Source organism: Anser cygnoides, chromosome 11 (genome assembly GCF_040182565.1).
Source record: "Anser cygnoides isolate HZ-2024a breed goose chromosome 11, Taihu_goose_T2T_genome, whole genome shotgun sequence".
In the NCBI taxonomy this organism is placed as follows: Eukaryota; Metazoa; Chordata; class Aves; order Anseriformes; family Anatidae; genus Anser; species Anser cygnoides.
This window is the reverse complement of record NC_089883.1, coordinates 13,095,750-13,123,526: the sequence shown is the minus strand read 5'-3', so window position 1 is coordinate 13,123,526 and position 27,777 is coordinate 13,095,750. Positions and strand designations below refer to the sequence as shown.

Here is a 27,777-nt window from a genome sequence, read left to right as displayed (position 1 = left end):
TGCAGAAGTGCTTTCTTTACAAGCTGGCACCCAGAAGAGACAGACTTCAGGCACTGGCAGACCAAGGGTGAAGAGACGACAGCAAAAACCCTTCCTGCAGGGGTAGAAACATCCCTACGTGGAGATCCCAGACCCCTTTTGGGCCTCCCACCCAATCGCCCTTCAAGGCCAAAGTAGTAAGAAGAAAGATTTTTTATTTTTTTTTTCCTTAAGAGCAATAAATAACTCCCCTGAATTAAGCGAATCTCCTGAAATGATATATAATACGCTGCTAGCCTGATTGGCTGTTATTAATAATGCATTGCTCAATCTAAACCATTCATAAAATGACTCCCTGCTAGCCCTTAGCAAAGTGCTTTGGGACTGGCAGGAAAAAAAAAAAAAAGGCAAGAAGGAGCAGCATAAATCCTTTCTGTTTATGAAAATGGATTTCTTCCCCCAACACTCATGCAAAACTAATTAGAGCCAAAGGGCCAGTTGCTCTGCATTTGATTACAGCCTGCAGGATCGCTCAGGTTGTATGGCCAGGGTGGGGGGAGATCCAAGGCAGGGGAGGATGTGCCCCGGTGAGCCTGAGCAAGGTTATCTGGGTTACATTCCTAATAAAAATATCTATTTGCTAAAATCCAAGCAGGTTTGGATCCCAGGGTTGAGAGCAAGGATTGGGCAGTCAGGACTCTTAAATATTTGGAGGAAAGCTGAGGGAGAAACCCCACCGCCTCCAGCCAGGCCCTGTCCCCAGGATGCTCCCAGCGCCACGACCTGATGCACTCACCCGGACTTGGAGGAGATGGGATGAAGCTGGAGAACCCAGGAGACCCGACCTGGAGGCTTGCTTTTCTTCTTCTTAAAGATCCAAGCCCCCTACCCAGCGTGGTGAGGAGGGCTGCTCCTCCAGGTGCTTCCAGGCTGCAGGTGCACATCGAGGGGTGGAAACCAGCAAGTCCCCACTGACCTCAGGGAGCCCTCCAGCCGGGGGCTGCCCCCAGCAGCGCCAGCAGAGCTGCCTTGGCCAGCACCAGCTGAGGATCTGGCCCTCAGCTGAGCTTCTGCATGTTTAGGGGCACGTGGAAGGTTAGGGTACCTGGGGCTGAGATGTGGTGTGGGCAGGCTGATGGCTCTGCAGCCTGCTCTGTCATCCGTCCACCCACCCATCCATCCATCCATCCATCCATCCATCCATCCACCCACAGACCCATCCTTGCACTCCTCCATCCATCCATGCACCCATCCATGCACCCATCCCCGTCTCCATCCTCTGCTGTCCTCTCTTGGACCTTTCCGTTGAGGGTCCCAAGAGGCTGCCACAAAGCACTGCTCTTACTCCTGCCACTCTGCCCATGGGAAACTGAGGCACAACCAGCCACACAAAGCCCACACCCTGTGCCTGGTGAGGGTGAAACCCACGCCACGTGCTCTACACTGTGATGCCCTCCGCAGGGTCCTGGTGAAGGTTTGGTCCACGGGAGCGGGAGGAGGGATGCACCATCCATCCTGTCACACGCAGCTTGTCCTCTGACCCATTTCTAGCACAACACACAGCCTCCGATGCTCCCAAAAAGCGGCCAGGAGAAGCACTGCCACCAGATCTAGGACACCTGGGTTTCTTCCTCGTGCATGATGAATGAAGACATCTCGGGGAGAGCTCAGCAAAGCACAACAGAGAGCAGCCGAGCCAGAAAGCAAGCATCGTCTTTGTGTTGGCCGTGTCCTTGTGGCATTTTAACCTACTTTCATGCTCCTGAAAGCATCGTTCCAGCCTTGCAGCCCTGAATCCCTACCCATTGAGGATCCGTCCCAAGGCCCCACAGCATGGGATGGGGCATGGGTTTGCATCCGTTCCGTCTGGAGGTGCTGAGCCCCTCGAGGTGCTGCCCCACTGGCTGCAGGACTCCCCTCCACAGGGCTCGGGAGCAGCTGACAGCCCGTGGGCGTTGAGCGAGTGAGCAGAACGGGAAAAAATGCCTGTAAAACCCTGCGATGCCGTAATTCCCCGAGCTGCAGCTTGCTAGTGCTGGGGAGAGTGTCACGGTGAGGGTGAGGGCATGCTTGGGCTAACAGCCAGCGACGGGGATGGGAAGGCGGTGAGTCACGTCTCGGCCCCGCCACAGCCCAAGATGCTGAAGATGTTGAGCTCACAGATGCTGAAGATGTTGAGCTCACTGCCGCTCAAACCCAGCCCTTCCCCTCGGCCAGCAGCTCGGCTCCCCCGCTGCCCCCAAATCCGGCTGGCTGCGGTGACACCAACCCCACCGTCAGCCCCAGGAGCCGCCGTGCGTATAGCACAAGCCGCATGTCTGTTTCTGAAAGCAAATTTTTGGGTCCTCGTGGGTAGCAGTAAGGAAAATGAGTGGTGGGGAGCATCTCTTCCAGCGAAGAGATGTGGGGATGTCAATGGGACTGGGCCAAGACTGCCGTGATGGGACGCACGGGGCTGGGCACTTTGGGGGTCTGGAACCCCTGCGAGGGCAGCGGTGCCTGAGGGTCAGGCTTGGTCCCTCTCTGCCCCTCCATCCACTGCCTCTGCACCCCCCAGGGGAACATGCCCATCCCCACGGCCTTGGGGCGCAGATGCAGACCTGCGGTGCTGAGCCCAAGGGAGAGAGGACCAGGATTTTGGTCTGCCTGTGAGCAGGTGGGGGGGGGGGTGGCAAGACCCTACAGAGGGGCAGGCTGGACCCCTAGAACCAGGGGGCACTGGGAGGACTGGACTGAGTCATCTGGGACCAGGAAACGCCAGCAGAGCTCCTCGAGAGGCGGAGAGGGAGGGATGGAGAGAAGGAGGGAGGGACAGACGGACGGACGGACGGAGGATTGGAAAGAGGGATGCAGGGAGGCAGGAATCGATCCCACTAACAAAATCAATTATTTATCATGTTTCTCACGGAGGGGCAGGGCCGGGAGAAGAGACCCCCACGTCGGGGGGGAGCTGCCCACCTGCAGGTTTAACGCTCTCCCCACCCACTCGACCGGCTGCAGGAGGGAGCTGCCCGCCATGGGAGGGTGGGAGGGGCTGGGGGGGCTGGCAGCCCCTTGGGGGGGCTGCCGGTCTGGGAGAATCCTTCCCGGCCCCCCAGCACCGGAGCCCGTGCAGAAACGGTCCCCGAAGGGCCGAGGTGCCCCCGCTCCGTGCCGTGTCCCTACGGGGGGGGGGCTGAGAGGGGGGGCCCCGACGGCAAAGGGGGGAGCCGGGGGTGGGGGTCCGCATCCCGGCTGCCTCCGTGTGCGGGGGGAGGCTCGGCTCGGCTCGCTGCTCGGCGGGGAGGGCGTTTCTCCGCATTTCTTTGCGGGATTTTCGGGGGGCGCCGCTCGCCGCCCCCGGGGAAGGGGCTCTGGGGGCTGGCGAGGCGGCGGTGGGTGGGTGGTGGGATGGGAAAGGGGTGGCGAGGAGGGAGGGGGCGGCCGTGCGGAGGGGGAGGCTGGCAGAAATGCTAATTCCTCCCTCCTCTCTCGGCTCCGCAGCCCCAGTGCCCGCCCGGCCCCGCTCCGGTGCGCAGCTCAAGCCCGGCGAGGTGCAGGGGTGCGGGCGGTGTGTGTCCCACCCCCCCACAAGATCCCCCCCATCCCCGTCCCGTAAGCCACCCCCCCCAAAATCTCCGCCGCGCCCCTCACCGCCGCCTCTGGGCGCCTCCGTGCCACGGGGCCGGGGCTGGGGAGGAGGATGCTGAGGAGCGGCAGCCGAGGGGAGAAGCGCTGCGCCTTGCTCACCGGCACTTAGGAGCGGGTAAGGTGCGGGGTCTGGGGCCGGGGGGGGACGGGGAGAAGCCGGCGGGGGGTCTGGGGGGTGGAGGGGGACGCGGGGAGGAGGGAGAATTGGGAGGGGGAAAAGTAGGGGGAGAGGGAGAAGAGAGGGAGAAAAGTGAAGAGGAGGAGGATGGGGGAAAGGAGAGAAAAAATAGAAAGCAATAACAGAAAAGGCAGAAATTACAAAAAAAAAAAGGAAAGAAAGAAAGAGAGGGGGAAGGAAACGAGATTTGCGGGAGGAAGGAGCAGAAAGCTGGGAGGAGAAGGAGCGAGGGGGGAGGCTGCGGGGGGGCTGGGCACAGACAATGGGGCAGGGGCCGGGGCGGTGGCGGCGGGGAGCAGGGTGGGTGCCCACCGAGCCCCTGTGTCCCTCGGCAGGGCGAGATGGCCCCGGCGCTGTGGCTGGTGGCCCTGCTGGGCATGGCCCAGGCGTGCCCGGAGCCCTGCGCCTGTGTGGATAAGTACGCCCACCAGTTCGCCGACTGCGCCTACAAGGAGCTGCAGGTGGTGCCCACCGGGCTGCCCTCCAACGTGACCACCCTCAGCCTGTCGGCCAACAAGATCAGCTCGCTGCAGCGGCGCTCCTTCGTGGAGGTGACCCAGGTGACATCCCTCTGGCTGGCGCACAACGAGATCCGTGCCATCGAACCCGGTACCTTCGCCATCCTGGTGCAGCTGAAAAACCTCGACATCAGCCACAACCAGATCGTGGACTTCCCCTGGCAGGACCTCTACAACCTCAGCGCCCTCCAGCTGCTCAAGATGAACAATAACCACATGGCCGTGGTGCCCCGGGGGGCTTTCCACACCCTCAAGGACCTCCGCTCCCTGCGCATCAACAACAACAAGTTCAGCGCCCTCGCCGAGGGCATCTTCGACTCGCTCAGCTCCCTCTCCCACCTGCAGATTTATAACAACCCCTTCGACTGCTCCTGCAGGCTCCAGTGGCTGAAGAAGTGGATGGACAGCACGCTCATCTCCATCCCGGAGAAGGACTCCATCACTTGCAACCTCCCGGAGCAGCTCCGAGGGGTGCCGGTGGGGAAGATCCCGGACGTGCAGTGCACCCCGCCGTCCGTGCAGCTCACGTATTACCCCAACCTGGACACCACAGAGCTCTTCGACGGCTTCACCCTGACGCTGCACTGTGCCGTGACGGGCACCCCGCCACCCGAAGTGAGCTGGAAGATCCGCACCTCCAGCCAGACGCTGGAGCTCAGCGGGAACCCGAAGGAGAGCGCGGGGAAGGACCTCCCCAGGCAGGACCCCGAGCGCTTCTTGGTCTTCAAGAACGGCACGTTGGTGATCCCTCACTTGAGCAAGCGGGAAGAAGGCACCTACACCTGCCTGGCCGCCAACGAGATGGGGAGCAACCAGACCTCGGTCAACGTGGCCGTGGCCGGCACCCAGAAGTACCCTCTGCAGCCCGGGAGGGACCCGGCGGGGGGCAAAGCACAGCTGGGTGACAAGAAGCCGGGGGCCAAGGGAGCAAAGAACAGTGTGCTTACGCCAGACGAGAGGAGCAAACCCCTCAGCCCCACCCGGCAGAGCCAACCGTCCTTGGCGGCTGGGATGGAGCCCACAGGAGACGGGCAAGTCCCTTTCCAGCATCCTCCCTTTGAGAAGAAGTGTGGCTCCACACAGACCAGCAGATACATTTCCAACCATGCTTTCAACCAGAGCGGCGACTTCAAGCAGCACACTTTTGACCTGGGCGTCATCGCCTTGGACGTGTCGGAGCGTGACGCCCGGGTGCAGCTGACACCCACCTACCTGCAGCCTGAGAAGGTCCACCTCAGGATACTCTACCTGTGCCAGGAGAGCAGCCAGGGCCACGCCTTGGTGCAGTGGTCCAAGATTGAGGAAGGGGTGAACTCGTACTGGTTCCAGGGCTTGAACCCCGGCACCAACTACTCCGTGTGCCTCACCTACCTGGGTGAGGACTGCCAAGTCCAAGTGGTCTTCACCACCAAGAAGGAGATCCCCTCGCTCATCATCATCGTGGTCGTGAGCATCTTCTTGCTGGTGCTGGCCACCCTACCACTGATGGGGGCCACCTGGTGCCACCTGCTCTCCAAGTACCACGGGAAGACCTACAAGCTGATCATGAAAGCCCAGAACCCGGACCAGATGGAGAAGCACATGGCTGCCGACTTCGACCCCCGCGCCTCCTACCTGGAGTCCGAGAAGAACTACAACCCCAGCGAGGTGGGCGAAGGCGACGCAGAGGAGGAGGATGAAGAGGAGGACGATGATGATGAAGGAGGCAGGCGGAGGAGGAGGAGAGAGGCCGAAGGGGCCGTGGAGCTGGAGCGGGAGGAGAGCGTGGCTGCCAGCTCCATGGCGGAGTCGCAATCCAAAGCCAACGGCGAGGAGTTTGAGGTGCGCTCCGAGTACAGCGACAAGCTGCCACTGGGCGCCGAGGCCGTCACCATCTCCCAGGAGATTAACGGGAATTACCGGCAGCGCCCCCGCTGAGCCCCCCCGATCCCCCCCCCGGGTCCCCATCGCCCCCAGCATCCCCCTCCCCAGCCCCTCCCGACCCCACTGCTTCTCCTCCGAGGAAGGAGCGAGGAAAGAGGGGAAAACCCTGGGTGCTGGTGGCGTGTCCTTCCTCCTCCTCTTCCTCCTCCGCCGGGTGGTGGCTCCTTGGGGCAGGGGCTCGGTGCCGGGGGCTCCGGCCGCGGGCAGGATGCCGCTCCCCCGATTTCGTTTGGCTGCAGCTCGGCACTCCCCGCCGCCGCAGCGCAACGATTCCTCGGCCCCCTCCCGCCTCTACCTACCCCCACCCCCTTATTTTGTGTCCCCTCGAAGGAAAAGAACGAAAAACAAGCGAACAAGGGAAAAAAAAAAAAAAAAGGAAAAAAAAAAAAAAAGGCTGAAAGCAAAAGCCCGATAGCCCCCAAAACCGTTCCGCGGTGAGGAGCGGCTCCGCCGTGCGTTGGCTCAGCCCCGGCGGGTCCCCGCCGCTCCCCACCCCTCTCCCTGGTCCCCCCCGATCTCCCCCGGAACCCCCGGAGCCCTCCTGTACCCCCCGGTTTCCTTCCGCTTCCCTCCGGGGGCTCCCCGGTGCCGACCCCGCCGCATGCCCGGGGCGGCTCCGTTCAGCACCCGGCGGCTCCGGACAGCTCCGAGCCCCCCCCCCGGCCTCGGGACTGCGGGGGGGACACCCCCGCCCCCCCCCCCCCCTCCGACGCCCCCCGGTCCCCCCTCCCCGGTGCCCCTCGATATGTGTTGGGTAGAGTAGCGTTGTAGCAAGTGTCTGTGCCGTAGGCGCGCCCGTGCTGCCGGCGGGGGGCCGCTTCGTGGGGTCTGTCCCCCCCCCTCCGGGGGGCGCGAGGGGCCGCTGCCGCCCCCCCCCAGGGAGCCCCCGGGGCTGGCGAGATCCGCGGGCGCCTTTCTGCGCCCTTCTGTCTGTGAAAGAGTCAATAAAAGGGATTGAAAGTGGAAATGCGTCCGAGCTTGGTCAGGGGGTGGGGGGCTACAGCCGGGACCCCCCCAGTGCCCCCCACTCGGCCGAGGGGAGCCGGGGAGGGGTGAAAATGTATCCGCACGAACAGATTCCTGCATGCACGTAGCTACAATTCGCAGGCGCCCTATGTGCAGAGCCACCTGCTATATATATACACATCCTCGCTGCGTACGCTCCTTTATCCATCCGTGCCGTGCACCCCCACAAATAACCTTACCCCCACACGCACGCCGGGTGTAGTCAGTCTGTGCACACCATATAAATGTATCCAAATGCATCATGTGCATAAAAATATTACAAACCTCTCCCTATACACACAACACATCGAAATGCAAAGACAACGTTTCCGCACGGCGTGTGCACACATTTACACGCGTCCTCCATACAAATAGGTAACAAAACCACGCAGGACGTTCTCCTGTTATTTTTACAGGCATTATATATTTCGGCACACACACCACACATGCTCAACAAATGTGCAAATCCACAGATGCCCACAGAGCCCGTGTTTTTCCCCCCGCACGCAGGGGAAGGCACAGCATCGGGTACAGGAGCGCAGCCCGGCACCCAGCGCTCCCGGATTTATGGGGGACTCTCGCCCCACGGGTGATTTAAGCCCACGCTTACAGGGCGAAGATTTAAGGCCGCCTTTGATTGCTTTTCTTATCTGGAGCTCCGCTTGCAGCCAGCCTCGCCCATACGAAAAAGACCAGGGAGATGCACAGGGAGGGGGGGATAGGGGGGCGACCCCATAACCCCGCAGCCCCGATGCCGGCGGAGCGCCCACCCCTCCAGCACCATCCGCAGCCCATCCCGCCGCCCCCAGCCTCTCCTTTCTCCATCCTCCGGAGCACGGCTTTCTATTTCAGGTCCTGGCTCCGCATCTTTCTCCTACGGCACGGGGAGGGAGCGGGGAGAAGGCGGACAAAGCCAGGAGGGGGGCGGGCGGAGGGGTGCCCCCCCGAATCCCCCAAATCCTGCCGGCTCGGGGCTCTGCCACGGCAGCCCAGGTGTCTGCTGCAGCTTTGAAAAACACGTGCGAAAACACTTCCCCCCCCCCTCACCGCAGACAAATCCCCTTCTGCGGATACACTTTAATTGAGTTTCATGCCCAGGAACACGCAAGGAATAAAAAAGAACAATCATTGCTGCCTCCCTTTAATTAGAGGGTAATAGATGTCCCCGCCCGGCGTGTCTGCAGGGGATCCGGCGGTGAGGAGCACCTCGCGGTGCCGGATTGCTCCCCCCTCTGCTCCTTTTCGGGAGGGCGCTAATTAGCGCCAGGTGCCCACGGGCACAATTAGGGCGCGGGGAGGGGGCTCAGCATCCTGCCCCCCCCAGTCCCGGGGTCGTTTCTCCAGGCTGGCGCTGGGCAGAAAGGGTTAAGGGGGCGCAGCAGGGTGGCTTGGCCCCTCCTAAAGCATTAACCCTGCTGCTGCGGGCCCTGCGTGGAGCAGGACGTGCCCACGGGTGACCGCGACCAGGCGCTTTCCTCGCCCCATTGTCGCAGCCCACGAGGGTGGACGGATAGGGGACACTGGTAGCGCTGTGCCGTTGGCCCCACAACAGTAGGATGAGGGGATCTCTTATCCCACAGCACAACAAAAGGGGGGAAGAGCCGGGAGCAGCAGTTCCGAGTCCCCCTGTGTTCATCCCGACATCTTTTGGGGGCAGAGGCGGAGGGAAAAGTCCCGGGACGCCCCCAACCCCCCGATACCTTGCACCACATCCCCTCTAATTTTTAACCCCGGAGGAGGATGCTCTGCACCCCCAGCCCTCTGGGGCCGGGGGCTGCGGGACGGCCCCCCCGGCATGGGGCAGGGGGGGACGGACACAGGCCCGGGCTGCGGGGGGGAGGAGGGGCCGGCTGGTTGCGGTTTTTTTCTCTCTTTTTTCTTTTCTTTTTTTTTTTTCTTTTTTTTTTTTTTTTTTCCCTGCGATCCTCGGGAAGGCGAGAGCTGGAGCGGGTCGGTGCCATGGAAAACAAAAGGGCCCGGGGGACCGGGAGGGGGAAGAGAAGCCGGGGCGGGGGGGCGCGGGAGCCGCAGCCGCCAGCACCGGAGCCGCGGCGGGAGAGCGAGGGGCGACCCCGTCCCCGGGAAGCCCACGGGGCCGGTGATGGGGCCGGGGGGGGTTGGGGGACCGGGGGCGCTCGGGGGGACCGGGGAGGCACGGGGGGGGGCGTTGTGCACGGCTCTGGTATGCGCCAGCCCCGTAGCATCGGGTGTAGGGGAGGGACATGGGGGGGGGCTGGGAGCGCCCCAAAGGGATCCAGGATCCGGCCCCAACCCCCGGACGCTTCCCACCCCCCCCGCTGCAGCCACCCCAGCCCGGTTTTTGCAAGTCGCTCCCCCCGCCCCGGGCTGTTGCGCAGGGTTTTGGTGCCGCCAACCCCTTTCCCCTCCCGCTGGAAGTGCCAGGGCTGGGGAAACAAAGGGGGTCCCGCTGCCAGCTCCCCGCAGAGCCGGGCTTTAACCTTTCCCGAGGGGGGGCCCAGCCCGTACGCAGCCCCCGGCGAGGCGAGCGAGGAGTTAGCTCTGCCCTTGGCAGCCGAAAGCGTTGTAAAACCTTCCAGCAGCTCAGGACCCCGCTCTCTGCTGAGAAAAAGCAGTCGGGAAGCTGTTTTTCTTTTCTCCATGGAAAAAAACGTGGAGGCCGGGGGTTGGTTTGAGGGCTGAACGCGTGCCGAGAAGACCGAAAGTTTGGTGCTTTGGAGGGAGAAGGGCTGAGGCTGGGGGGAAAAGGGCTGAAGTGCTCCGGAGAGGGAGAGATGGAGTGAACTCTGAACCCGGAGCTTCTACTGCGCGTCCAAGCCCAGGAGGGATGCAGGATTCCCAGAATAAGGAAGCAGCTTCCCGGGGCGGGGGGGACATTTTGGTAAGGAGCTGGTGCGGGCAGGAAGCGTTTTGGGATCACGGAGGTAGCCGAAAGCTCTCGGCACGGCCGTGCCTTGCTCGGATTTGGGAATATTTCACCAATTCCTCGCTACTGCACCGGCCGAGCCGCCGCGGAGCAGTGCGGGGCTGTTTCCTGTTAGCGCTTGGCGAGGAGCAGCAGAGCCCCAGACCGGCTGGCTCCAGTGAACCAGCCCCCCCTTCACGCCCCCTGTCTCTGTCCCCAGGAGGAAGGATGAGGCCGCTGCTGTGCTGCCTGGGCATCGCTGCGCTGCTGGGGCGCAGCCTGGCCTGCCCCAGCGCCTGCTCCTGCTCTGCCAAGAAGAACGGGCGGCTGCTGGCCGAGTGCGCCTACAAGGAGCTGCTGGAGGTGCCCCGGGGGCTGTCCCCCAACGTCTCCATCCTCACCCTGTCAGCCAACAGGATCGGCTGGCTGAGGCGGGGCGCCTTCGCCGAGGTCCCCGAGGTGCAGTCGCTGTGGCTGGGCTACAACCAGATCGGCACCGTGGAGCCGGGGGCTTTCGCGCTCCTGGCGCAGCTGAAGAACCTGGACCTGAGCCACAACAAGATTATGGATTTCCCCTGGCAGGACCTCCGCAACCTCAGCGGCTTGCAGATCCTGAAGATGAACAACAACCGGCTCGCCGGGCTGCCCCGGGATGCCTTCCACGCCCTGAAGGACCTGCGCTCGCTGTGGCTGAACGACAACCAGCTCACCACGCTGGCCGAGGGCACCTTCGACAAGCTGCCCTCCCTGTCCCAGCTGCAGATCTTCAACAACCCCTTCAACTGCTCCTGCAAGGTCTTCTGGCTGAAGAGGTGGACCGAGAGCACCTCCGTCTCCATCACCAAGGGGGGAGCTACGCTGTGCATGGCTCCGGGCAGGCTGAAGGGCAGGGCGGTGACGGACATCCCCGAGCACCACTGCGTCGCCCCGTCCGTGCAGCTCACCTACCTCTCCAACCTGGACAACTCCGTCACGTACGACGGCCTCACCCTGACGCTGCACTGCAGTGTGGCGGGCAGCCCCCCGCCAGAGATCCGCTGGAAGATCAAGACCTCCACCCGCGGCGTCGAGATCAACGGGCCCACTGTGGCGCGGGATGGGAATGCTTCCCTCTCTGGGCGCGCCAAGCAGAGCCAGGAGCGCTTCCTGGTTTTCAAGAATGGCACCATGGCCATCCCCAAGTTCAGCAAGGAGGATGAAGGCATCTACACCTGCCTCGCCGTCAACGACGTGGGCATGCGGGAGGTCTCGGTCAATGTGGCTTTGGCTGGGTCGGAGAATCCGGCCGAAGACCTGCTGCAGGATGACCCCCAGGCCAGCCATCTCGGGGGCCAGAGCTGCTACAAGGGTGATGAAATGGATCCGTCCGGGGCCGGGGAAAAGCTGGTGATCGTTTACCACGTGCCGAGGGAGTCGAAGAGCAAGGCTGCAGGAGCCGTGCCTTGGGTCCGGCTGGGGACCCTCCTGCTGGCTTTGGGCATCGCGCTGAGCTGGTAAAGGGGGAGAAGGAAACAGTGCCCGGGGGGTTCCCCCCTCTTTCTGTATCATTTATCTTCACGTAGTGCCACGCGTTTGCTGAGCTTCTGGGAACTGCGGGCGGTTGGGAGTCCCAGGGGGCCTGGAGCCGAGCCCGGGGCTGGCAGCACATCCCCTCCTCGATGGGGTCTTGAGAGCTTCAAATAGGCTTGGGTGAAATGTGACGTGGGGCAGCTCAGCACCATGCTGCCCCTTTCCAGGCACCCACATGTTGCCACCAGCTCCCCTCCGAGACCAAAACCGGGCTGCAGGGGTGAAGCCCACCCCCCATGGGGCAACCCCCCCAGTCTCAGAGCCCCCCCCACCAGCCCTCCTCCACCCGCAGCCCCAGGGGTGGGCAGGGGGCACAAAGGCCACGTCCCCACCCCACCCAGGTGCTGGGTGTCAGCCAGGAGCACCCTTCCTACCACCAGCATCCCGTGGAGCACGGGGGGCTGTAGGTCCGGGCTGAGCAAGCAGGGAGCCCTAGTATGGGGTCTACAGGGCATGTGGCTTTAGGGGCAGAACTAGTGAGGTGCTTCTGAGCGGGATAAATATGGTAGGAGAGGTGTGGGGCACATTGTGCCAGGTCAAGGATGTGAATCAGGCCATTTGGGGAGAAGCATTTCCATCCACTGCCTTCACCCCTGCGGGAAACTGGCTTGGGGAGGGAGCACCTGAGGTGCCTGTGCCCTCCTTGCATCGCAGGATCAGGCCCTGCCCCCTCTGTGCCTCCCCCAGATGGGACGCAGATGCTTTCCCCCCTCCCTTTCACCACTGAAGCCCACGGTCCAAACCGCTCGGCTGGGCTGGACCCACCGGGCTGCGCTGCTCCAGCTCCAAGGCTTCGAAAGCAGGGGGGAACTGAGACCAAAGAGACCCAAAGGAAAAAGAAAACTCCCCTGAAAGTGCTTCAGCAGCCCCGTTGGGACGTACACACCATGCCCACCACCCCAGGGTGCCGGGGACCCGCTGAGCACCTCCCTCTCCCCACCCCATGGCACGGCTGTCCTTCCTCGTGCCTTCTGCTAAGCGCTCACCTGCGGGAGCTGTGCAGCCTCCCGCAGCCCTATAACCAAAGCTGTATGGCCAGCCGAGTACCAAGCACAATAAATACCTTTTATAAGCCAACCCATGCCTGCTGCCTCTGCGCCCACCCAGCCCCGTGGCCCTGGGAGGGAGAACGGGTTCACGGGGTGCCCCAAATCGCCCGCTGGGGCAGGGTGGGGAAGGCAGGGACACCGAGCAGCTGAAAAGCAGCTGTGCCGGAGCCCGAGGCCTCTGCGCAGGCTCTGCAGCCCCAGATCTGGGTTCTTTTATGGTGGCTGGAACAGGGAGCACAGCCCGGGAGCAGCCCCCGGCTGCCGGCTTTTGATGCTAACGAGCAGCCGCAGATTTTTCCCATTACAGACGATAAAAAAAAAAAATAGGAGCGCCGCTCCAACCCCAGCGCTGGGAGGACAAGGTCTCAGCGGGGAGTTTCGGTTTCGTTTCGTAGGACTCAGCTTCTCCAATCGGGCCTTCTCCACGTCCCTGAGGTGGCCAAAGGATGGAGGCCACCAAACGGTGCCAGCCTGGGGTGCCACCACCCCTCTCTGTTCCCCTGCAGGCCCGTGGCCATGTGCCACTGCTGTCCCTCACGTTTATAAAGGCAAATTTCACTTTTTTTCAGCCAGCCCAGCTCCCTGACCCACCTCACAGGGGCTCAGGCAGGTGACTTCTAGAGAGGATGGTGGCCCTGGGGACGCGTGGGGACACAGCCAGACCCCGGCACCCACAGCTGTACCGAGGCTGCGTGCGAGGCTGGGAGCTCACCGAGGCAAGAAACCACCACAAAGAGCTCAGCTCACCCCCAGGGCACCCCGATTATGCCAAAGGAGGGAAAAGAAAACAAACAAAGAAGAAAGAAGCCACCTCCTGTCATCTCTCACCTCCGTCCGTGCCAAGACAGCTCCGGGAAGCTGCAGGCTGCGTAAACACGCACAGAAACCCTGCTCCACCCCTGGCCTGGAGCTGCAGAAGATTTCAGGGATTACCAAAGCCTTCCTCAAAGCCCTGGCAGCCCGGAGGCTGCTCCAGGGATGCACAGCTCCCGGCCATGCCGTCCCTGTCCCCATGTACCCCCTTGGCTGTGCCACAGGGGCCGGCAGCTGTTTTGGGGAGCAAGCCTCTTGCTCTGCTTTGGGTTTTTCTAAGACGGAGGGGCCCACTGACCCCCCCCGAAACCTACCATGAAGCCTCAGCTCAAAGTAACCCCAGCCAACACAGCAGGGACAGCCCTGGTGGCCCTCCTGGCCCCGCATCCCCAGCTCTGCCCTCCCCTCACCCTTGGGAAGGACCCATAGAGCCAGCAGACGGCGAGCGCAGCGAGGAGGTACACGATTTATTCTCCTTCCCCAGCTCGGCAAGGCTGAGAGGGGTGTCAGACTGCTTCGGGGGCTCGGTCCCAGCTGGGGGGGACAGCTGCCCCCCCAGGGGAACGCTGCGTTGGAGCAGGAGGGGGAAGGGTAGAGGAGGGGGAAAGAGCCTGTTGAGAGCACGCCGGGCGATGAGAGCTATGGGGAGCCCCAAACAAGAAGCTCTGCGACCTTCCAGCCCCAAATGGAGCAGAAAGGGGTTTCAGCCTTCACAAAACAGGGGAAAAGAGGCTCAGACCTGGACTGGAGAATCTGGGGGTGGCGGTGGGGACCTTCTGCAGAGGGCACTGAGATGGGGGTGGCTCCTCGTGGTCACTCTGTGCCACGAGATGGGGAGAAGGACGGGTGGGTTCGGCTCGGAAGTGACCCCTAAGGGGCTTTGGAGGTGCCCAAAGGGTTCAGCTTGGATCATCAACCCCTCTGCTCCCACGTCAGGCTGGGGAGTGCCCCACGTGCCCTGGCTGTCTCATCGCCTACGGACCCCGCAGGTGGCTCGGCACGGACCTAGAGCTAAAAAGCAGTGCTGTCACTGCTGGGGAGGGACGGGGGGGGGGGGGCAGCTCCTCCCAGCCCAGGAGGAGAGGCATGGGGAGGCGAGGAGGGGACGGGAGGGACAAAGGAGGCAGGGGGCTTCTCTGGGGGGGGGTGGGTCAGGGCTTCTGGGGGCTGAGCTGGGCGCCGTTGGCCGTGGGATCGCAGAGGGCGTTTTTCCGGCAGGCCAGCAGCGAGGGGTTGTTGAGGAGGGTGTACGCCAGCCACCAGCGCGCCCGGCTCTGCCTCAGCCGGCCTCCGCCCGACGGCGCCTTCGTGCTCTGCATCAGTTGGATGCCTGGAAGGAGAAGGCGGATTGGGGGGGCCCCGCAGGCGGCCCCCCAGGGATGGGGCTGGCCAGGGGGCATCGGGGGACCCACCTTCCTCCACGTCCCCCGGTCGGGGCTCCGGGGTCCCCCGTGGCCTGGGCGGCTGGAGGAGCAGCAGGCAGAAGGCTCGCATCACCGGGTGCGACTGGCTCACCTCCGTTTTCAGGTAGTGGCAGTACGCGTGGTAGCCTGGGGGACGCAGCCCAAAGGAAATAGGGATCAGGGGTCAGCACTGCCCAGCGACATGTTCCCCCCCCCCGCCTTCTTTCCCTTGAGTATCAGGGAGGTAAAGTCTCAGGCTCCATCCCTGCCATGCCAGAGCATCCATCTCCAGCCCCAGGGCTGTGCTCTGCTCCCGAAATCCCAGCAGAAAAAGCAAAGGAAGGGCTGAGCTCCCCTCCCTGCTGCCCCCAGCACGGGATCTGCTCACTACCACCAGCGAACCCCCTTAGGACCCCCCACAGGAGCCTGGCAGGACCAGGCGGGCAGCAGGAGGAGCTGCTCGCTCCCGTTGTCCCAGCACATTTCTGGGCACAAGGACACGAAGCCAGCCCTGGTCCCAGCGGCACCGGGTGATGGAGGAGACCCTGCTGTGCTCCCTGGAGGTGGGAGAAGCGTCCCCGTGCGGGTGCGGGACCTGGGTCAAAGGTCTCCACGCCGCGGTTCAGCAGGCTGATGTCCAGCTGGCAGAAGTGCACGGCGTTGTAGAGCGCGGAGATGAGCATCCTCCACACCCCCGCCAGGACCCCCACCAGCACGTTGACGGGAAAGAGCAGGTAGGTGACGATGTAGAGAGCTCGCCTGTGGGTGGAAAAGGAGGAAAATAAGGAGCAGAATGCCCCAGAACAGGAAACACGGCCCTTCCCTAACAGAGAAACCTGCCAAAATAAGCCTCCCAGCCTTCCCTCCCTCCCTGGCAGGCCCTGTCCCCGCCTGAGATGTCTCCATCCCGCGGAGAGGTGTGAACGCCCTCCTGGTGCGTGCTTGGGATGTGGGGGCTGGCCTCCAGCACACACAGGGTCTCTGCTTCCCCTCGGAGGCTTCAGTACCACTCACAGCACGAGGCTGGGGGCTCGGGGTGGAGGACACCGCTCCCGTGGGGGTGGAACAGGGCCCCGACCCCACAGGCTAACATCAGGGCTGCAAGCTGGCCACGGCCCCTAGCAATAGCCTCCAAAGAACCCCTTCCGTGAGCACAAAGCTGCTTAAAGACCCTACAGGAGCCTTGCAGAGGTTGAACTAACCCCATAAGGGGTGCGTGCAAACCCAAGAGAAGCTGCCCTGGGCGCCAGGAGACCCCGGGTCCCCTACCTGTTGGTCAGCTCTTTGCGCAGGGGATGGTGCTCCAGGAACTGGGAGTGAGCCGCCAGGTTCTGCGCAAGGACGGCGCCCACCAGGGTCAGCCAGAAGGGCCTGGCCAGGAGAGAACGGGGAGCTTGGAGGCCAGGAGACGAGGCTCCCGAAACCTCCAGCAGAGCAGGAGGAGCCCGAGGTGCAGCAAAAAAAAAAAGAGATAACCCTTTATCCAAGCACCCCAAAACTCATCACAGCACCCAGCAGGGTCACCCCTGCACCCCCGGGCGCTCACCACATGTTCTGCACGAGCCTGAAGAGGTGCGTGCTTGTGCCCGATTGGAGCGGGATGACGACGAGGAAGGTGAAAGCAGCCGAGCAGATGAAGAAAATCACTTGCTGGATGAGGAGCCCTTGGAGGGAGACACGGGGAAAGAAGGTGTCACGGGGGAGGGAGGAAGGAGAAGTGCTCCTTGTTCCTGGTTCCAGCCCCGTGCTCGATTCTGAGCACGCCTGTCATTTTAATCCCATAATAAGCAGGCTCCTCGCCTGCCTCCCCCGCTCCCCGCACAATGCTCTGCGCGGGATCTAATGACGGGTTCAGCCTTCCTCATCGCACCCCGCTTCACCCCCGCCGAGAGGAGCTGCCTCCGGGGGCTGCGGCCGCGATGCCTCATGACAAAATCAGCCCGAGCTGCAGTTTCTAATCAGAAATCATGCCGGGAGCAGCGGCGGTGCCGAGCAGGAAAGGGGGCTGCGCTCCACCCCGAGCACTGGGATTTCATGCCCTGGAAATCGGGTTTCGAGCTCAAGTCGTGTTCATGGCACCGCAGCAGGATGCAGGCAGCCCAGCCAGGGATGCTCCTGGGGGGGTTGGGGTGCGCCCAAGCCCCAGAGAGGTTTTGGGGTGTGCCCAAACCGCGCCGGGGTGAGGAGGGATGGGGTTTCTGCCCCGTTTCACATCCCGTGCCCACCCATCTATCAGACGTCGGGACGCGGCGCCTGGGACCGGAGGAGACAGACAGCCCCTCGCACGAGATGCCGTGACAGATTCGCGGATCAAAATATTTGGGCGCGAGCCAGGACGGCTCTCCTTCCGCCCCCCCTCCCCCAAGCCCCCCCTTTTTCTCCCCACCATTTGGTGCTCAGCCTGGCCCTCCCAGCAGAAGGACAGATTGCGCTGGGGGAACCACGAACAAAAGCCCTAGAGCTTTGCAAAATGGGGCAAAAAAAAAAAAAAAAAGGAGGGGTTGGGGCTGCTTAAATGCAGGGTAACCTGTGGGAAATGGGGCTCCACCACCTCCTCCTGCCCCATAGACCCCCCCGAAACATCTACCCAGGCAGGCAAAAGCGGTCTGGAAGCTGGCGAAGCTCATCCAGCAGACGATGGCTTGTCGGGACGGGCGGAGGATGTGGGCTTTGTAGAAGACATCGAGCACGGCCCCTTGGTACAGCGCCTTCAGGTTGCTCCTGGAGGGCAGAGAGCAGCGGGGCTGGGCGGCGGGGACGAGGACAAGGACACAAAGAGGGCGATTTGGGCAGCGCGGTGCCCTACCTGTGCATCACCAGCGTCCTCAGCAGCATGGCCATGGTCAGCAGGCAGCAGAGCACCAGCGAGCACACGTAGCACACTGCGGGGAGGCGGCCGGGGGGCCGGTGTTACCCCAGGAGGGGTCTCAGGCACCACCCAGGGGGCATCAGGCGGGGTCAGGTTATGGTGCTGCGTCCCCCAAGCAGGGCACCGTGCCTCAGTTTACTTCCTCGGCCTCTTTGCGATACAAGGACACCCTGCTCCATCTCCTTGGAGGGCAATACTGCCCATGCGAAAGGGAAGGGGGAAGGCAGAGGGCCAGGCTAGCTCGGTGCTGGGGAAGTGACTGGGCAAGCCGTGCAAAGGGCGCTGAGCCTGGCAGGATGCTCAGAAGCTGGGATGCAAGGGGAAAGCAAGATGGGAGCAGGGGATCTGCCAGGAGAGATGGGAAGGTCAGGAAAGCAAAGGTGGGGAGGAGGAGAGGGGCTCAGTGACTCCGGAAAGCCACAGAAAAGCCCTGGTGGAGGCACCTTGCCAGCCCCCTGCCCCCTGCCCAGGGCTTTCAATTATCGGGTGCCCGCTCGGCAGCGGGGGGACGAGGGGCCATCTGCTCGATTCCAGCACATATCAAAGCCTGCCTGAGGAGCAGCATCTGCAGCGCGGCAGTTTTGGCAGGCAGCAGCTGCTTGGGGAGCTCTGGCACGGCACCAGGTCCGTGCACCCGCCTTCCACGTCTGCACAGCCCAGGCTGGGGCAGGGGCAGCTGGGCTGTGTCCCCTCCTTCATGGTCCCCATGCTCCTTCAACACAATAACCTGCTCCATCACCACCTGCTTCCATGGGCAGCTTGGGTTAGAGACCCCCTAAACTCGGAACTCCTCCCCAAATCCCCTGTGGGCATGGCCACACACCTTCCAGCGACCACAGGTAGTGCTTGACGGTGCTGAGCTCCTTCTCCATGTCACCCGGCATGCCTGGGTTCTCCGAGGGCACCAGCCCGAACTGGACCAGCAGCACCACCACGTCCTTCGTCATCCCCGCCCGCACGATCTGGATGGTGGGGACGAAGGCCACCAGGAGCAGCAGGGCCACCTGCGGGGGAGCGGAGCCACGTGAGCCACCAGGTTAGCTTAAAGCCTCACGGCAGGCTGAGCCCTGCGAGCACACGGCCGGTTAGCGAGGCTCAGCTCGAGTAATACCTCGAGGCACGCTAATACCAGCCCCAAAGCCACGGTGCCCCGAGGGAGCGTGGCAACGTGTCCCTTGCCCTATGAGGACGTGGCCACGGGGCGCTGCGTGCCGCTGGGCCACCCAGGTCACCTGGTAGACAGCGACGACGGAGGTGGTTAGGGACAGGATGAGCTTCAGCGGGAGCTGGAAACCTGCGAGGCAGAAGTGGAGGGATAAAAGGAGGCCACCCAGCCCAGCCCAAGCCCCCTTCTGGTGGGGATTTCCCCCAGGCTGCTCCCCAAGCCTGCAGGGCGTTAGAGGACAGGGTTCCTTCCTGTGGCTTCCTGCAGGCCCATAAAACCTCATGCACCTGCAGCAAGGAGCCCCAGGTGCCCCCCTCCATCCCTGCCCAGCCCACCCGTGCCCCATGGGGGTCCCCAGCTCCTCCTCCCCACCCCGAGTCTGCAACAGTTTGTGCGAGCCGAGGCGCCGGGCGGCAGCTGCCACGGCACAGATGCTTTGGGGACGGAGCCAAGGAAGGCATTTGCTGTCCCCCGGGGGAGGCAGACTGTTTGCAGAGCTGCTGCTACAGCAAAAGAGCGCATCCTACCTTCCTCAGGAGCGTAGATGTAGGAGCACAGATACGCCCGGACCCGGTGCAGGAGGCTCTCTTCTAGCTTGCTGGGGCTGGAGGAGGAAGGAGAAGGTGACAAACGTGGCTTGGCTGTTCCCAAACTGCGGGCAGGGCTGCGCTCTGGTCGCGCAGAGCTGCAGGAGCATGATGTATGTGGTTTCTCTTTTCTTTTTTTAAGCAGGGCCAGGAGGCTGTGCCGTCCCCAGGCTCCCAGCTAGAAGCTGCTGCCCTTACCTCCCCTTCCTCGGCCGCTTGGACAGGACAGCCCGTAGGTACTTCTTGTAGTAGCCTCGCCCTGAAACCTGAAGGAAAACAGCTGTAAAAGCTGACCAGTTCCCACCGGGCAGCCCAAAGCAAGCTCCCGGGGTTATTTCAGTCCACGCTGGGGCCAGCGGCTCAGTTCTGAAGGTTTTCTCTCCTTCACCCAACAAAGCCTGACGTTTCCAAAAGGGCTGGGGATTATTGCTGCCTGCCAGGAAAACAAGGCGACCCCAGTCCGGCCTGAATGGGACACATTGATGCCGTAAGCCTCTTGTACTAAGGAGTTTACTCCAAAGATGGATTTTCCCCTCTTCAAATCCAGCAAGATAAACAGAGCCGCAACCCGTGTGTGCCCCGTTGCTGTCAGAGGGCCGCCAGGCTGCTGGGAGCCAAACTGGGAGCACTGGGAGCACCCTGATGCTCAGAGTTGGGCTGTGGGGCAGGAGAGACACGAAGCAGCCTCAAAACCATGCAGGGCCATCGAGGGGTTCCCCCGGGCTCCCACCGCCCCTGGTCACCCAGTACATCTTTGTTACCTCCTTATCCAAGGTCTCGTCGTGCCCCGTGAAGCTCCTGATCAGCAGGGCTGGGTACCAGAGGCTTAAGACCACGAGGCAGAGGATGATGGGGACGTAGGAGAGCGTGGAGTAGTACCTGTATATCTGGGGACACACAGCGCTGTCACGCACCGGCCCAGGGACGCCTCAGCGCCACTTCTCCAGGGCGCTGGGACAGCCACCTCAGGCCCCAGCAGCCTGCCCTGTGGTGGGACGCGTACCTTCGGCGACTGGGGACAGTCCACCTTCTGCCAGATGTGCACCACGCAGTGGCACCAGGACAGCAGGCAGCCCACGAGGTAGCCGGCCCTGTGCCCCACCGTGGCGCAGGCAGCCAAGGGGCAGTAGAAGGCGGGGTAGTAGAGCAAAGCCAGGATCTTCCAGTACTCTAGACCGGGGGGAGAGCAAAGGCGACGCGCGCTCTCAGTAGGGACCAGAGTGAACAGCCTGCATGGGGGTTCCCCTGCGGTGCTGCAGGGCGGGGCAGTGCTGGCCTTACCCCGGCTGTGCTGGGACGAGTTGGGGACGAGCGGCAGAGGGTCGCGGTCCAGCACCAGCACGCACAGGGACGAGAAGAGGATGCCAAACACCGCGGCCACCAACCCGCGGTTGCCCTCCTCCTCCAGAAAATTGGCCGGGCTGTGGGGCCGGGGGGCACAAAATGAGCCTGGCACCCCCTTGCTCCACACTGCAGCACCCCGTCCCCACCACCCTAGGGCTGGTTTGTCCCGTGCCAGCCGGGCAGGGTGATGGGGACGCGGGGACATGGTACCTGAGCAGCCCAGGGACGCCGTTCCAGCAGCCCCGGCGGAGACGCCGGCGTTTCACCAGCAAGGACAAGCCCAGCAGCACAGCCAGCTGCCAGGAGAAGGGGAGCGGGGTTTTTTAGCTAAGCAGGAGGGCCCTTTGGGGGAAGGTGCACAAGGATGGAGCTGGGGACAGCAAACGTGACGGGCTTCAGGGGTACTTACGGAGATGGGCGCCATGCAGGCGTGGTACAGCCTGGGGGAGATGGTGGGGTCACAGTCTGGGATTGCGCTGGGAAATGTGCTAGAGAGGGGAAAAATTAAAAAAATGATCTGGGGTTGTATTTTGTCCTGAAAGGGTAAAAAGTTAAGGTATTGGGGTGATGCTCTGCGCACGCAGGGATGGCAGCAGCAATTCGGGTGTGATAATTAGGAGAAGCAAAGCTCCAAAGAGCAGGGCCATGGAACCCCTGATAGCTGGGGCTGAAGTCACCCTGGGGAGGAGGATTTAGGATTTTAGGACTGAGCTCAAGAGATGGCAGCCGGGAGCAGCCCGAGCTGCTCCTGCAGGGGCTGGGTGAGCTCCAGGACCCCATGCAAATGTCAGGGCCAAACGGGGCTCAGCAAGGAGGGACGAAGCCCCGTGTAGGATTTTTTCAGTCCAGCATTATCACCAGGCTGCCAGGGGAGGTTCCTGAGGACAGGCTGCCGCCAGCAGAGCTCCATGCCTTCTGCCTTTTTGCTCTAACAGCTGTCCTTGGGTAGACCAGACAGTTCCTGCTGTCCCAAAATATCCCAGCTCCCGAGGCCCAGGGCGCCCACCCACAACATTAAGGAGGGGAGGAAGCGCCAGCTCCAGAACAGTTTTGGTTTCACCAGGGCTTCAGAATTAAATCCTGAGCATTTGGGGTGTGGATGGGATGCGCAGCCATCGGATGGAGAACCACTGGTGCTGCCTCCCTCCCCTCGCCACCACAGCTGGAAGAGGACACCAGAAGGAAAGAGCAAACACCCTGACGGGTTCTGGGGGGGGGGGGGGCTCTTCCATCCAGTTCTACCCCCAGGGCTTCAGCTGGGCAAGCCGGGGCTGGGCGAGGCGATTTTCAAGGGCGTTTCACAAAGCAGGAGATTAAGGACCTAGAGCAACCCTTTGGATACGTCTGGGCTGGTCCCCGCCGGGGTGTCCTCAGGATCAGATATCGGCCAGCTGAGCAGTGTAAAACCTCGCTCAGTCAACAGAGGGACAATAGGTGCTGAGAGGGGGCCTCAGGACACCCAGGATGGGGTCCTGCCACCCGCCTGGGGGCTCACCTCAGGTAAATTGTGCCTCCGCTGCTCTTGGGAGGATGCCCAGCTGAAGAGTGGAGTGGGACAGATGGGGAGCAGGCTTTATAAAACCGCCACCACTGCAGATTTACACCACTTACCAACCCCACACCGTACTCCGGGATGGCAGAACCACCCATGCAATGAGTTGCGTCCATCAGCTGGGACAAGAGGGGCCCCAGCAGCAGGTCCGGGGCTTGCCAGAGCAGGCTGCTGGCACCCACGCGGGGTTGAGGGGACGCGTGACACTACCACCAGGTGCTTACTTGTCCTGCGGCACGGCCGGCTCTGCGGTCTCGTAGATGTACCAGTCAGAAACCAGGTCGTCCCCAAAGCCATCATCCAGCGGCGAGCTGCGCGCCCCCCCGGAGCTGTTGGCTGCCATTGACGTCCTCCTGCTGCACGGGGAAGGGGGAGGCGGAGGGAAGAGGGTTTTTCTGGGGGGGGGGAAGTCCCCTTGGAAATGCAGGGCTGGAGGCAAGGAGCCAAGAGATTTATCTTCTCGGGTCACTCCCACCCCATCCCCACCTTGGGCGGCCGCTGCCTCCCCGCTGATAGAATGGGAGCCTTTGTTTGGGTTGTTTTACAGCGCTTACGTGAAGGGCTGCGAAACCAGCACAAGGGTCAGGATTTGGAGGCACGGGCAAAGCAGGAGGGAGCTGGGCGAGCGGCCGTGTCCCCAGCGTCCCTCCCTGCCACCAGGTTCGGGGGTGCAGCCCCGGGAGGGAGCCTCAGCACCTTCCCCTCGCCGGAACGGGGCCGATCATCCCCGCAGCAATAAAAGGGACGGCTTGTCCCAGTGCCAGTTCCAACAAGCTTTTCTTCTTCCTTCCCTTTGGTATTTTTTTTTTTTTGGTTACTTTGGCCCGGGTAGCCCCACACCCTCCCTTGATGTCCCACAGCTCTGTTTTTCTGTTTTGCCTCATCCCTCACCCCCATCATGGACTGAGCCTTTCCCCCGTCCCCGGCTGGCAGTGGGGACACCGAGGCACATCCAGCGGCTGCAGGAGTCACCCTGACCCCATTGCTGGGGCAGGAGAGCTCCCTGAAGGAGATGAGGGACATCCCCATCTGCAAAGCATCGGTGGGACCAAGTGAAACCCTCCTGAGAAGCTTTCCCTTCATCCCCAAACACAACATTCAGCAGCGCTGCTCCCATGCACCAGCCCAGGGCCACCTCGGGGGCATCCCCAAACCCCCATGGGACCACGGGGACTCCCCAACCCCTGCCTGGTGGCTCCAAGGGGGTGGGGAGGAGGTGGATGACCCCGCCAGGAGCTTTGCTCAGGGCTGCTGTTTATACAGCTGGTGCTCGCTAAGGACCGTGCTGGATGTGGCTCATCAGCTTCAACGGGGTCCCAAAAATCAGGGAAATGCAGGCGGCCCCCTCTCCAGACGCCTCGTGGGCTGGTGCTCTGCAGGTGACGTCCCCTCTGTGCTCCCCACCAGCCCTGGGCCCAGCAGGTGTAGGACCAGCCCTGGGCGAGCATCCTGCTCCCTGCTGGGGGCTCAGGACCCCAGACCCCCCCTCGGCCAGCGGCTCCCCGGCCATCCCCTGGTTTTGTCTGCGCAGGGAAGCGGCTCTGACCTCACCTCCCAGGAATGTAGCACTCCGTAAAGTAGAAGGAGCCCGTAAAGCGCACACACATGCCTCTTACGAGACCCGAAAGCCCCTTTCCCCTCCTGCAGGGTCAGGGCAGCGGTCTTGCAGCCTTCAGATGTTATCCCACAGCCACCAGGGGACTGCCCGTGCCCCTCTCACCTGCCTATGGGGTCAGCTGGAGCAGGGTGACCAGGGGGCTTGGAGATGTGAGATCTCCCCAGCCTGGTGGCATCACCCCACAGGACCCACCCCCACCCCATCCAGCAGACACCACCTCACTGGTGTCCCCTGCCCCAAGGTTTGGCTGCCTGAGATCACGTCGGTAGCGACCGAGAGGAGCAGGAAGGGAAGACACACGGCACCCGCTGGGCAAGCCACAGCCTGAATCCACGCAGGGCAGTAAAAATAAATCACAAAGCCGAGCTGAAAAGCTTCCTGGGTGTTGTGTCGGCCCCGTGTGCCAGCAAATCCTCACCGAGACCCAGGTGGGTCAAGAGCAGGCATCCCAGTTATCCCTCTGAGAGCTGCTCCATCTTCACGGGATGCTCTCTGGCAGCGAGGGGAAGCCCCCCCTCGCGGCCCACCAGCCAGCAGTGTCCCCAGGGAGAGGCAGACGTCCCCAAGGAGAGGCAGGTGTGCCCAAGCCCCCTGGGTGCCCACCAGCCCCGCAGCCCCTCGGTGCCCCACGTTTCCCCGAAACCTGATCCCTTTGCTCCTCTGCCTAACCCCTGCTGGAACAGGCTGGGCCTTTGATCGCCGTGGCGTCGCCCGAGATTGATGGCTCCAATAAAGCTCCTTCATATTCCTCATTTCCCACCATCCATCACCCTCTGGGGAGCTTTTGCATCCCACCACTATGAATTAGACTTGGGGGGAGCCATAAGGGAATTCCCCCCCCCGTCCCCTCCTCCTATCCGGGATAATGGTGATGCCTTGTGTACAGCTTTTAATAAAAATGATAAAGATCTCGTTTCACAATTGTTCAGGGAGTGCTTGGGCCGGGGGAGAGCTGTTTAAGCGAGATCTCCTCTAATTCAATTGCCCGTCGGGAGCCGCGCTGGCAGCAGGGAGCCGTGCGTCCCCGCGGAGCGGTGGCTGCGGAGGACACGGGATGGGGACTGGCCTCGCTCGGTCCCGGAGGGGGATTTAGCAGCTGCCCGCGCTGCTCAGCCCGCCCAGAGCTGCTCGAAGACTTTAATCCTCTTTCTGGAAAAGCGGCGCTTTCCCCAGCGCAAAGATCTCCCCGCTTGCCCAAACCTCGGCGCCGGGGAGGCCCCGGCCTCCCCAGACCATCGGGATGGAGGCTGGAGCCTCCGGGAAGCCCCCGCTCACTCTCTCCATCCAAGAAACAGGGGGCTCGGGGCACCCCCGGGGGCAGTGAGGACACCAGGCCCCGGTGCTGTGACCCCGTGCGGGAAGTCTGCGGGGATGCGGTGACCTCGCCGCACCTCAACCCACATCCTCAGCCTCACAGGAAAGCCCCCGTCTGGGGCAGGGAGAGGTCGGAGGGGGTGAATCAGCACGGGGAGGGGGGGCACGGAGGAGGTTTTTCCATCCCAAGCCTCAGCACAGAGCTCCAGCAGAGCCTCCACCTCCCAGACCCCAGCCCGCTGGCCTCTACCAGCGCAGCGAGCCCCCCAGCCCCGAGCAGCCCCTTCTGCCCTCAGGGACATCAAGCCAACGAGCCAGAAGCACCTTTTGCATTTTTAGAAGCTGTAGCAGCTTAAAAAACGAAGCAAACCGAGCTATGGGAGGCGTGGGGGGGTTGTTTTAGGCTGCCACCCCTCTCGGCTTCCAAAGCCTCGCAGTGCAGCAGGTGTGCTGTGAGCAAGGAGCCAGTGGAGGGGAGAAGCCACAAGTTTGCAGGGTTGGGCTAAAAACTGCCCACAAAGCGCCCCCCGTGCTGCAAACCCTGCTGATGGGGAGGGGGAAATATTCCCCGTAGGGTGCCTGGGGGCTCCTGCACCCTCTCCAACAAGCGTGCTGGTAGTTCACACACACGGCCGATACCCCCCCGGGGAGCCCGGCTTCCCCCCGCCACTGCCACGCAAACTTTGCAAGAAGAAGAAAAACACATCCGAAAAATAAGAAGTTACCTTCTCCCAAAGGGCCGCAGGAAAAGCTCAGAGCATCAGCCCGGCGTGGACGCGGCCATGCGCGCCGCCAGGCAAAGTTCAGCGCACCGGCGGAGGCTGGCGGCGGCGGAGGCCGGCGGCGGAGGCGCCGGGAACTTTATCCCCTCCATGGCGAGGAGGCCTTGGCTCGGGGCCACCCTGGGGTTTAGGAAATGAAAAGCAACCAACCCCGTGCTGCGCTCTCCCCTTTGATTGCCCAGGGAGGGAGGCAGCTGGAGCCAGCCCCTGGCTGTTCCCCCGCTCCTCGTCCCGGTCTCCGAGCTGCTCCCTCCGCCCCCGTGCTGACAGCTGGGGGGGGGACGGGGACCGGAGCGGGGCTGGGTGGCCCCCGCGCCGTGCTGGCCCACCCAAGATGCTGCAAACATCTCGGCTGGCTCCAGGCTTCCTCCTGGGTACACCCAAGGGCCAGATCCTGGCCACGTAACCCTTCGCTGGGGGAGATTTTAAAGCAGCCGGGGTGGAAAGGGGAAGGCAGAGGCAGCCTGGGGACATAAAGCCCCCCCAGGTGCCACCAGCATGGGGTGACCATCCCAGAACTCCTGCTGAAAAGGGGCTTTTGCTGCATCCTTCCCCACCCTAGCACTGCAAAGCAGGGACCCTGTCCCTCCCCACTGGGGGGGAAAGAGCAGGATTTGGGGAAATTCCCTTCCTCTCCTCCTGTCCGAGCTGTGCCTCCCACCTGCACCAGGGGCCCCGAGCCCACGAGACAACAAGTTACAACACCTCGATAATCCCTGCACACACCCCCACGCTCTGCACGTGACAGCAAGCAAAGGGAAAATTAATCAGCGTGGAAGATTTAGCTTAATTTTTAGCCAAAACCTTGTGGCAAGGCTGAACAGAGACCCACAGGTCCCCCCCTTCCTCCCCGGGGTTGTTCTTAAATGAGCTGCAGCCAAAGGGAAAGGTGTCCGTGAAGCAACCTCCTTCCCAGGAGATCTGCGGGCTCTCATATTTAGTTTTGGGGCACCAAGGAATGGGACATGATGCTGGAAACTTATCCTAAAGCAGGGCCATGGTTTGTCATTTTGCAGTGCTGCTTTAGCATGGTGGAGGCTGCACGTGCACCTCTGGCACAGCTGGGAGCTGCTGCCTGAATAAACTGTGCCTTGGGTTAAATTACATGAAAATTGCTCTTTGATGAGCCCATCGTTAGAGGTGGCTCTAATGTGTTTGCACAAGGGTGGGAGGGAAGCGAAGCAGGCAGAAACGTCTCATTTCCATGCACCAGAGCCTGGCAGGGTTTAAAGCAAGGCAAAGGAAAGCTGTGTCCCTGCCCCAAAGGGGTGCACAGGTGAACACGGCCGTGTCACTGCAGATCAGCAGCCCAGGGGGATGCAGGTTTGTGGGGGAAGCAGCTGAGAGCAGCATCCCACGGCACCCAACTCAGGGTGTCCCTGGGTGGCACCACCTCGCTCTCACCAGCCCACGCTGGCTTGGGTGGGAGCCACCCGAGAACAGCCAAATCACCGGTTCCTTCCAATTTTCTTCCATTTCAAAGGAGCACAAGAGAAGGGACAGGGAGATGGAAGGATGCGTGGGACCCCCAAAGAAAAGCACGCCAGCCCAGAAGCCCCAGCAAGGGATAAATGCAATTTTTGCTCACAGTTTCC

The 27,777-nt window shown here is 62.5% G+C and overlaps 3 protein-coding genes across 6 annotated transcripts; 2 read left to right on the top strand and 1 right to left on the bottom strand.

Moving 5' to 3' along the window:
- The first annotated feature begins 3,365 nt into the window (after nt 1–3,365).
- Nucleotides 3,366–7,402, top strand: ISLR2 (immunoglobulin superfamily containing leucine rich repeat 2). Its single transcript, XM_067003584.1, has 2 exons — nt 3,366–3,724; nt 4,123–7,402. The coding sequence occupies exon 2, from the start codon at nt 4,129–4,131 to the stop codon at nt 6,220–6,222; it is 2,094 nt and encodes a 697-aa protein (XP_066859685.1). The 5' UTR covers nt 3,366–3,724; nt 4,123–4,128; the 3' UTR covers nt 6,223–7,402.
- A 1,650-nt stretch (nt 7,403–9,052) lies between these two features.
- Nucleotides 9,053–12,763, top strand: ISLR (immunoglobulin superfamily containing leucine rich repeat). 3 transcript variants are annotated; one of them, XM_067003592.1, is made up of 2 exons: nt 9,053–9,183; nt 10,338–12,763. In XM_067003592.1, exon 2 carries the CDS (start codon nt 10,346–10,348, stop codon nt 11,612–11,614), a length of 1,269 nt encoding a protein of 422 aa, XP_066859693.1. In that variant the 5' UTR covers nt 9,053–9,183; nt 10,338–10,345; the 3' UTR covers nt 11,615–12,763. The 3 variants fall into 3 exon arrangements, with proteins under 3 accessions (XP_066859693.1, XP_066859692.1, XP_013049620.3); XM_067003591.1 differs by lacking the exon at nt 9,053–9,183 and adding an exon at nt 9,190–9,331; XM_013194166.3 differs by lacking the exon at nt 9,053–9,183 and adding an exon at nt 9,617–10,093.
- Nucleotides 12,764–14,000: 1,237 nt separating this feature from the next.
- On the bottom strand, nt 14,001–26,402 carry STRA6 (signaling receptor and transporter of retinol STRA6). Of its 2 annotated transcripts, none has more exons than XM_067003586.1 (18): nt 26,126–26,402; nt 22,693–22,863; nt 21,326–21,404; nt 21,127–21,212; nt 20,854–20,993; nt 20,576–20,742; nt 20,334–20,459; nt 19,771–19,838; nt 19,513–19,589; nt 19,053–19,114; nt 18,644–18,824; nt 17,758–17,833; nt 17,539–17,672; nt 16,498–16,615; nt 16,221–16,322; nt 15,547–15,710; nt 14,961–15,098; nt 14,001–14,878 (listed from the first exon to the last, which is right to left on the bottom strand). In XM_067003586.1, the coding sequence occupies exons 2-18, from the start codon at nt 22,809–22,811 to the stop codon at nt 14,700–14,702; spliced, it is 2,016 nt and encodes a 671-aa protein (XP_066859687.1). In that variant the 5' UTR covers nt 22,812–22,863; nt 26,126–26,402; the 3' UTR covers nt 14,001–14,699. The 2 variants fall into 2 exon arrangements, with proteins under 2 accessions (XP_066859687.1, XP_066859686.1); XM_067003585.1 differs by having other exon boundaries at nt 22,693–22,824; nt 26,126–26,401.
- Between the last annotated feature and the right edge of the window lie 1,375 nt (nt 26,403–27,777).